Source organism: Protobothrops mucrosquamatus, unplaced genomic scaffold, assembly GCF_001527695.2.
Source record: "Protobothrops mucrosquamatus isolate PMUCROS unplaced genomic scaffold, P.Mucros_1.0 scaffold5662, whole genome shotgun sequence".
NCBI lineage: Eukaryota > Metazoa > Chordata > Lepidosauria > Squamata > Viperidae > Protobothrops > Protobothrops mucrosquamatus.
This window is the reverse complement of record NW_015391514.1, coordinates 33841-43344: the sequence shown is the minus strand read 5'-3', so window position 1 is coordinate 43344 and position 9504 is coordinate 33841. Positions and strand designations below refer to the sequence as shown.

The 9504-nt window shown below is 46.8% G+C and overlaps 1 protein-coding gene across 1 annotated transcript in view; it reads right to left on the bottom strand.

The window, feature by feature from the left end:
* Window positions 1–2486: 2486 nt before the first annotated feature.
* The window catches only part of LOC107299883 (SH2 domain-containing adapter protein D), a gene marked incomplete at its 3' end in the record, with an annotated part of 21602 nt that continues 14584 nt past the window's right edge, over window positions 2487–9504 (bottom strand). The window contains exons 2-3 of the mRNA XM_029286897.1: window positions 4066–4195; window positions 2487–2723 (exon numbers count right to left, since the gene is read on the bottom strand). Of these exons, the coding sequence (XP_029142730.1) occupies window positions 2487–2723; window positions 4066–4195 (367 nt within the window). The remainder of the gene's footprint in view (window positions 2724–4065; window positions 4196–9504) is intronic.

Sequence of the window (9504 nt, the reverse complement as noted above, 5' to 3'; positions counted from 1 at the left end):
ATCTGACCACTTTCCCTTTATGCCCATTTAGCAAAGTTTCAGCTGCTTCCGGATAAAACAAGGCCGTCTTTTGTTCCCTCCTTCGTCTGCAGTGTCCCTCGCAATTGCACCGTGGTCACACAGCTCAACGTATTTTGCAGCCACACCAGGAATCAGCAATGCCATATTTCTTAGCATCCTTTAAGACAGGGGTCCCCAACCTGTGGCTGTGACCTATTCGCAACCGGGTGGCGTGAGCCCCTGCCCCTCGCAGAAAACCATCCCCTCTTTTCCCCCCCAGCACCAGGCTGCCAATCCCAAAAGATTGGGGAACACTGTTTTAAGACTCGCTTTTTAAGGGGTACGCAGCTTGTGGCATTTTTGTTCATCCGGTTTTGCCTGCTGCTGGCCATCTCCACTGGCCCAGAGGGGGTGGCTCCATCCCGTGAGGACTTCAATTCCCAAAATTCCCCAAGTCCACAGGTTTTAAAGCTTGAGAAACACTGGTTTAGTTGTAAAGAAATTACCAATAGTTCCAGAGCGTTACTTATTTGATTAAAATGATGAGGAAAAAAGGAATGATTTTAGAATAGAATAGAATAGAATAGAATAGAATAGAATAGAATAGAATAGAATAGAATAGAATAGAATACAGAAAATGAATAGAATAGAATAGAATAGAATACAAATTACAGAATACAGAAAATGAATACAATAGAACAGAATACAGAATACAGAATACAGATTACAGAATACAGAAAATGAATAGAATAGAATAGAATAGAATAGAATAGAATAGAATAGAATAGAATAGAATAGAATAACAGAGTTGGAAGGGACCTTGGAGATCTTCTAGTCCAGTGATGGCGAACCTTTTAGAGACCGAGTGCCCAAACTGCAACCCAAAACCCACTTATGCATCATCGGGTGCCGGGTGGGTGTGGCCCATTGGGTGGGCGTGGCTGCGGTGGTAACGGCAGACTGGGTGGGACTAAAAAGTTCAATCAATCAATTCCAACTTTGCAAGATCTTTTTTTTTCCCCACAAGAAGTTAAAATTGATTGATTGACTGAACCTGGATTTTTTTGCACACGGCGGCAGAGGCCTAAAGCGAAAAGGTTTTATAAAACCCAGCTGAAGGCCTGGGACTGGGACAACGGTGCGCGTGCCCACAGAGAGGGCTCTGAGTGCCGCCTCTGGCATCCGTGCCATAGGTTCGCCACCACTGTCTTAAAGCTTGAGAAACACTGGTTTAATTGTAAAGAAATTACCAATAGTTCCAAAGCGTTACTTACTTGATTAAAATGATGAGGAAAAAAGGAATGGTTTTAGAATAGAATAGAATAGAATAGAATACAGAATACAGAAAATGAATAGAATAGAATAGAATAGAATAGAATAGAATAGAATAGAATAGAATAGAATAGAATACAGAATACAGAAAATGAATAGAATAGAATAGAATAGAATAGAATAGAATACAGAATACAGAATACAGAAAATGAATAGAATAGAATAGAATAGAATAGAAGAGAATAGAAGAGAAGAGAAGAGAAGAGAAGAGAAGAGAATAACAGAGTTGGAAGGGACGTTGGAGATCTTCTAGTCCAGCCCCCTGCTCAGGCAGGAAACCCTATACCATTTCAGACAAATCTTTTCTAAAAAATATCCAGTGTTGGAGCATTCACAACTTCTGGAGGCATTTCCTGATGGTCTAAGACTTTACCAAGAACCTGTCAGCATCTATATTTTTAATTGCAAATATATATATATATATATATATATATATATCTCTGCAATTTTCTAAAAAAGGGTTGTTGTTTTTTTAAAAAAGTATTTTAGCTTAATTTTACTGCAGGTGGCACAAGACCAAAGCTAACTTTTCCTGCTGCAGCAGTTTAAATCTCTTCCCCTGTTTTACAAAGATGCCCACTAGGGTAGGGAGGAATACACACTTTCAAAAGGATGAAGCAGGAGGACTAGAAGATTGCATGTTTATTTTTAAGAGCGGTCTTCTTGAAGGTGGATTTTACACTCCAGCTCCTTTCTGGGTGGTTTTTTTTTCTAGGGTAGGGATGTCCAACCTTGGCCACTTTAGGACCTGTGGACTTCAACTCCCAGAATTCCCCAGCCAGCCATGCTGGCTGGGGAATTCTGGGAGTTGAAGTCCACAAGTCTTAAAAGTGGCTAACCTTGGACAACGATGTTCTAATCTAGATCGTCTGATATTTTGGGGGCGGGGAGACAGACTGCATGTTACAACCGATTCCTGCTTAAACGCAAAAGAGTTTCCCTGGAAGAAAAATCCATGAGGACTAGAAACTTAGCCGCCGCCGCTGCATTCCACAAAGCAAAAGACCCAGAGGCTCATTTTCACCCAACCGGCTCGTTTTTTAAACTCTGGCTAAGTTTCAAGGCTTCCCTCCACCCCCACCCCACAAATCTGAGCATTTCTTTGAAGTCACAGCAATTGTGGTTTTTTTCCCCCCGCTGGGTTGCCTACTCACCAGCAAATGCGCGGGAAATGTGGTTCTTTTTCCACTCCCAGGGCTGGTCGTATTCATCGGCCGGGCGCTCGTCCTCCTGGGGCAGCCGGCTCTTGGGGGGCTTCTGGGCGCTCTTCCCGGCCTCGGGGTCCTCCGCCTCGGTTGCCTTCTCCTCCTCGTAGGGGGTGTCGTAAAGTTGCAGCCCGATCCGGGATTTCTTCCCCCGCTGCTCGTCCCAGTCGTTTTTGCGCTGGAGGTCTGCAAACCCGGAGGGAAACTTTGAACTGCCACTTAAGGATCTCGTCATACAAGGGGGTCCTCGACTTACGACCGTTTTGTTTAGCGACCGCTCAAAGGATCCCATCCTACAAAGGGGGTCCTTGACTTGCCACCCTCTGTTTAGCGGCCGTTCGATGGATCCCATCATACAGGGAGACCTCGGCTTGTGACTATTCATTTAGTGACCGTTCGAAGGATCCCATCGAACAATGGTCCTCGGATTTATGACCATTCATTTAGCGACCATTTGAAGGATCCCATCCTACAGGGGATCCTCGACTTATGACTATTTGGTTAGTGACTGTTCGAAGGATCCCATCATACAGGGGGTCCTCAACTTACAACCATTTGGTTGGTGACTGTTTGAAGGATCATCATACAAGGGAGTCCTCAACTTACGACCGTTTGTTTAGCGCCCACTCAAAGGACCCCATCACACAAGGAGACCTCGACTTACCACCCTCTGTTTAGCGGCAGTTGGATGGATCCCATCATACAGAGGGTCCTCGGCTTACGACTATTCATTTAGTGACCATTTGAAGGATGCCATCCTACAGAGGGTCCTCGGCTTATGACTATTCATTTAGTGACCGTTTGAAGGATCCATCCTACAGAGGGTCTTTGGCTTACGACCATTTGGTTAGTGACTGTTCAAAGGATGCCATCCTATAGAGGGTCCTCGGCTTACGACTATTCATTTAGTGACCATTTGAAGGATGCCATCATACAGAGGGTCCTCGGCTTATGACTATTCATTTAGTGACTGTTCGAAGGATCCATCCTACAGAGGGTCCTCGGCTTACGACTATTCATTTAGTGACCATTTGAACGATGCCATCCTACAGAGGGTCCTCAGCTTACGACTATTCATTTAGTGACCATTTGAAGGATGCCATCCTACAGAGGGTCCTCAGCTTACGACTATTCATTTAGTGACTGTTCGAAGGATCCATCCTACAGAGGGTCCTCGGCTTATGACTATTCATTTAGTGACTGTTCGAAGGATCCATCCTACAGAGGGTCCTCGGCTTATGACTATTCATTTAGTGACTGTTCGAAGGATCCATCCTACAGAGGGTCCTCGGCTTACGACTATTCATTTAGTGACCATTTGAAGGATGCCATCATACAGAGGGTCCTCGGCTTATGACTATTCATTTAGTAACTGTTCGAAGGATCCATCCTACAGAGGGTCCTCGGCTTATGACTATTCATTTAGTGACTGTTCGAAGAATCCATCCTACAGAGGGTCCTCAACTTATGACTTATATCCTATCCTATCCTATCCTATCCTATCCTATCCTAATTTGCCTTCACTCACCAGCCACCATCTTCTGGGCATCGTAGGGCTCCATGTAACCGTTGTTTTCCAGACCAGCGTCCTCTTCGGCGTCCCCTTTCGGTTCCCGGTGAGCATCAAAGGGATCGGAGTATTCACTCTCTCCAGGAGCCTAGGGAAAGAGAAGGGCTTCGTTTCAGTAAATCGTTTCAATTTAATCCTTAATTAATTGAATGAAGTTTAATGAAGAGAAGGACGAGGGGGGACATGATAGCAGTCTTCCAATATCTCAGGGGCTGCCCCAAAGAAGAGGGAGTCAAGCTATTCTCCAAAGCGCCTGAAGGCAGGACAAGAAGCAACGGATGGAAACTGATCAAGGAGAGAAGCAACCTAGAACTAAGGAGAAACTTCCTGACAGTTAGAACAATTAACCAGTGGAACGACCTGCCTCCAGAAGCAGTGAATGCTCCAACACTGGAAGTTTTTAAGAAGAGACTGGACAGCCATTTGTCTGAAATGGGGTAGGTTTTCCTGCCTGAGCAGGGGGCTGGACTAGATGACCTCCAAGGTCCCTTCCAACTCTATTATTATTATTGTTGTTGTTGTTGCTGCTGCTGCTGCTGCTGCTGCTGCTACTATTACTACTACTACTAAATGAATGGCTGTAAGTCAAGGACAACCTGTAATAGCTATATACTCTTAAAACTCTCATGTCTGTTTGATTGTTTGTAGTCTTCAATTGGGTGAAAGGATCCATCATAGAACAATGATTTTGAATTGAGGTGGCTGTCCAGTCTCTTCTTAAAAACCTCCGATGATGGAGCACCCACAACTTCTGGTGGCAGGCTCTTCCATTGGTTAATTGTCCTCACTGTCAGGAAGTTTCTCCTTAGTTCCAGGTTGCTTCTCTCCTTGCTTAGTTTCCATCCGTTGCTTCTTGTTCTGCCTTCAGGCGCTTTGGAGAAGAGCTTGACTCCCTCTTCTTTGGGGCAGCCCCTCAAATACTGGAAGACTGCTATCCTGTCCCCCTTAGTCCTTCTTTTCTGTAGGACTGGTCAAACCCAAATCTTGCAACTGTTCTTCGTATGTTTTAGTCTCTAAGCCAGTGGTGGGGAACCTATGGCACGCGTGCCAGAGGCGGCACGCGGAGCCCTCTCTGTGGGCACGCGCCATCGCACACGTGATCTCTAAAAGTTCGCCATCACTGGCCTAAGGCCAGCCAGCCCGGAGCCGCCATTGGGGAGCCCACCATCCCGCCTGCCAGAGACACCCCCTGGATCTCCCCCAATCCTGCCCGGCTCCCACAGGTGTCCCTCCCCATAAGCAACATCGAGGTGGCCACGCCCACCCCAGCCACGCCCACCCAATCGGCCATGACTACTGCAGCCACACCCATCCAGTGGCCACGCCCACCCAGTCTGCCAAGCCCACTGTAGCTGCACCCGCCGAGTGGGCCACACACCCCCGCCCCCCCCCCGGCGATACATAAGTGGGTTTTGGGTTGCAGTTTGGGCACTCGGTCTCTAAAAGGTTCGCCATCACTGCTCTAGGACATTAATCATCTTAGTTGCTCTTCTCTGCACTTTTTCCAAAGTCTCCAAAGTTTTTGATGTTACTTGTTTTGAGGTACTTTGAATGAGAAAGAGAGACAGACAAATAGACAGAGAGAAAGAGAAAGAGAGACAAAGACAGAGAGAGAGAGAGAGAAAAAGAAAGAGAGAGACAGAGAGAGAAAGAGAGAAAGAAAGAGACAGAGAGAGAGAGAAAGAGACACAGAGAGAGAGAGAGAGAGAGAGAGAGAGAGAGAGAGAGAGAGAGTCAGAACTTCCAATCAGAGTTGTAAGCGGCTGCACAATTCCGTCTTGGGGATGTGCAATTGTGCGTGCATGTGTGCGTGCGTGTGAAAAGCTTGGTCAGGATGGCACCTCGCCATTTTGAACCAGAGACACAGCAGCCGAGAAAGGGGGGGGGCTGCTCCCCACCCATGAACCAGCTCTAAGTGGAATAGAATAGAATCTGGAAGGGACCTTGGAGGTCTTCTAGTCCAGCCCCCTGCTCAAGCAGGAGAACCTATCCTATACCGTCTCAGACAGGTGAATGTCCAGTCTTTTCTTTAAAACCTCCAGTGATAGATCCATCAAACTAACAGAAAGAAGGAAGGCAATAGGAAGAAACCAGTCGTAACTTGAGGACTACTTTTAAAGAGGCTTCTCCAAGATGGGATTGTCTGTTGCGTCTTTGTCTGAGTCACTGACCTGAGCTAACCCCCTTTGAGTCACAGGCTTATTCCAGGAACAAGTCACATCCACACGTCACCCTTTCCTCACCAGCCTGCCGCATCGCAACACGTCTAGCAAACCCACAAACTCTGTGTTGCAGTGGTGCGATGCTGCTTTTTGTCCTCCAGGCTTTCTCTTCAAAGCCTGGGGGGGGGGGTGCATCGAGCCAGGATGTGTGCGCCTTAGGCATCAAATCACAAAAAGCAGCTGCACAATTCTGTCTTGGGGATGTGCAATTGTGCGTGCGTGCGTGCGAAAAGCTTGGTCAGGAGGGCACCTCACCATTTTGAAGCAGAGACACAGCAGCCGAGAAAGGGGGGGGGGCTGCTGCCCACCCATGAACCAGCTCTAAGTGGAATTGAATAGAATCTGGAAGGGACCTTGGAGGTCTTCTAGTCCAGCCCCCTGCTCAAGCAGGAGAACCTATACCGTCTCAGACAGGTGAATGTCCGGTCTTTTCTTAAAAACCTCAGTGATGGAGCACCCACAACTTCTGGTGGCAAGCTGTTCCACTGGTTAATTGTCCTCACTGTCAGGAAGTTTCTCCTTAATTCCAGGTTGCTTCTCTCTTTGGTCAGTTTAATAATAATAATAAAGTCGGAAGGGACCTTGGAGGTCATCTAGTCTGACCCCCTGCTCAGGCAGGAGACTCTATACCATTTCAGACAAATGGCTGTCCAGTCTCTTCTTAAAAACGTCCAGTGTTGGAGCATTCACCGCTTTTGGAGGCAGGTAGTTCCACTGGTTAATTGTGCTCACTGTCAGGAAGTTTCTCCTTAGTTCTCGGTTGCTTCTCTCCTTGATGAGTTTCCATCTGTTGCTTCTTGTCCTGCCTTTCAGTGCTTTGGAGGATAGCTTGACTCCCTCTTCTTTGGGGCAGCCCCTGAGATACTGGAACACTGCTATCATGTCTCCCCTCGTCCTTCCCTTCGTTAAACTAGACAGACCCAATTCCAGCAACCGTTCCTTATATGTTTTAGCCTCCAGTCCTCTAATCATCTTTGTTGCTCTTCTCTGCACTCTTTCTAGAGTCTCAACATCTCTTTTACATCGTGGTGACCAAAACTGGATGTCAATGATTTCCAACCATTGTTTCTTGTCCTGCCCTCTGGTGCTTTGGAGAATAACATGACCCCCTCGTCTTTGTGGCAGCCCCTCAGATACTGGAACGCTGCTATCATGTCTCCCCTATTTCTTCCTTTCTTTAGACTAGCCAAACCCAAGTCCCACAGCCGTTCTTCTTATGTTTTAGTCTCCAGGCCTTTGATCATCGTAGTTGGTTGATCAAAGCCCTCCAGCGGGGCTGGTTCAGGACCTCCAATCCTCCCTAATTGTCCTTGAGTGCATCGTCAGTCCTCGAGGGTCCCCTTTGAGCGAAGACCACCCTGCCATGCCCTCCAGGGCCTTCCACCCCATACCTGTCCGTCAGATGCCCCCTCCCACTGCCCCCTGTAGGAAAAGCAATAATAGCTAAATGTTGCTTTTGCAGGTATCATACATTTTTAGGGACCACCAATAGTAAGAAATGCAATAGGGCTTAGAATTAAGAGAAAAAGGCAGGAAGTATCTGCAGTCCTAAAGCAAGTTAGCTGAGAGTTTTAACTACAAGAGCTTGGCTACATAATTCTCCAAAGCACCTGAAGATAGGACAAGAAGCAATGGATGGAAACTAATCAAGGAAAAAAGCAACCTGGAACTAAGGAGAAACTTCCTGACAGTGAGAACAATTAACCAGTGGAACAACCTGCCTCCAGAAGCGGTGAATGCTCCAACACTGGAAGTTTTAAAGAAAAGACTGGACAGCCATTTGTCTGAAATGGTATAGGGTTTCCTGCCTGAGCAGGGGGTTGGATTCGATGACCTCCAAGGTCCCTTCCAGCTCTATTCTATTCTATTCTATTCTATTCTATTCTATTCTATTCTATTCTATTCTATTCTATTCTTCCATTCCTTATTCTATTCTATTCTATTCTATTCTATTCTATTCTATTCTATTCTATTCTATTCTATTCTATTCTATTTCTATTCTATTCTATTCTATTCCAAAGCACCTGAGGGCAGGAGAGAAGCAACCTGGAACTAAGCAGAAACTTCCTGACAGTGAGAACAATTAACCAGTGGAACAACCTGCCTCCAGAAGCTGTGAATGCTCCAATACTGGAGGTTTTTAAGAAGAGATTGGACAGCCATTTGTGTGAAGTGGTATAGGGTTTCTTGCCTGATCAGGGGGTTAGACTAGAAGACCTCCAAGGTCCCTTCCAGCTCTATTCTATTCTATTCTATTCTATTCTATTCTATTCTATTCTATTCTTCCTGACAAGAAGCAACAGATGGAAACCTATCAAGGAGAGAAGCAACTGAGAACTAAGGAGAATCTTCCTGACAGTGAGAACAATGAATCAGTGGAACAACTTCCCTCCAGAACTTCCCTCCAGAATGCTCCAACACTGGAAGTTTTAAAGAAGAGACTGGACAGCCATTTGTCCGAAATGGCGTAGGATTTCCTGCCTGAGCAGGGGGTTGGACTAGATGACCTCCAAGGTCCCTTCCATCTCTGTCATTCTATTCTAATAATGAAACTAAGTGCCGATGCCTATGCAGAATGGGTTCAAAGAAAACCAGACGGGTCCCTAGAGAACAGGGCCTGTGGGCTAGGCAAAACTGCACGCACACCCTGCTAACACGGGTAGGACACGGGTAGGGGATTCACACGGGGGGAAACTCAGTGTTCTGGAAAGATTGTTGAACTTTGTGGTTCTGGTCAAAGGGGATTGCAAGGGAGAGGGATTCGGGCCGAGGGAATAAAACGCTGTTGAAATCTATTTTGGGGGCTGTGCCGGCTTTGCTAGCCACCCGCTCTAGCAAGAACTGTGTGTTTTTCAATAAACTGCTTGCTGCTTCCCTTAATGACTCCTGGAAGCTGTGTGAGTCTGTCACACCCCTTGCTCTCTCAGGGGACCCTAATGGCTACGCTCTCGGCCACCTGCCCAATGGCCCATGAGGTGCGCTCCAACGGGCCAGAGGAAGCCCCCAAGACCATCGTTAGGGCAAGACATAATATATTCTCTCTCCAACCAAGCCATTATCTTCTCTTCTCCCCCTCCGTGCTTGCGCCGATTGAGTGCTGCCCAACGGCACCCAAGGGACGGAGCCGAGGGGGGGGGGAGCCCAAAGCAACATCCTTCTTCCTTCAGTGTCCCCC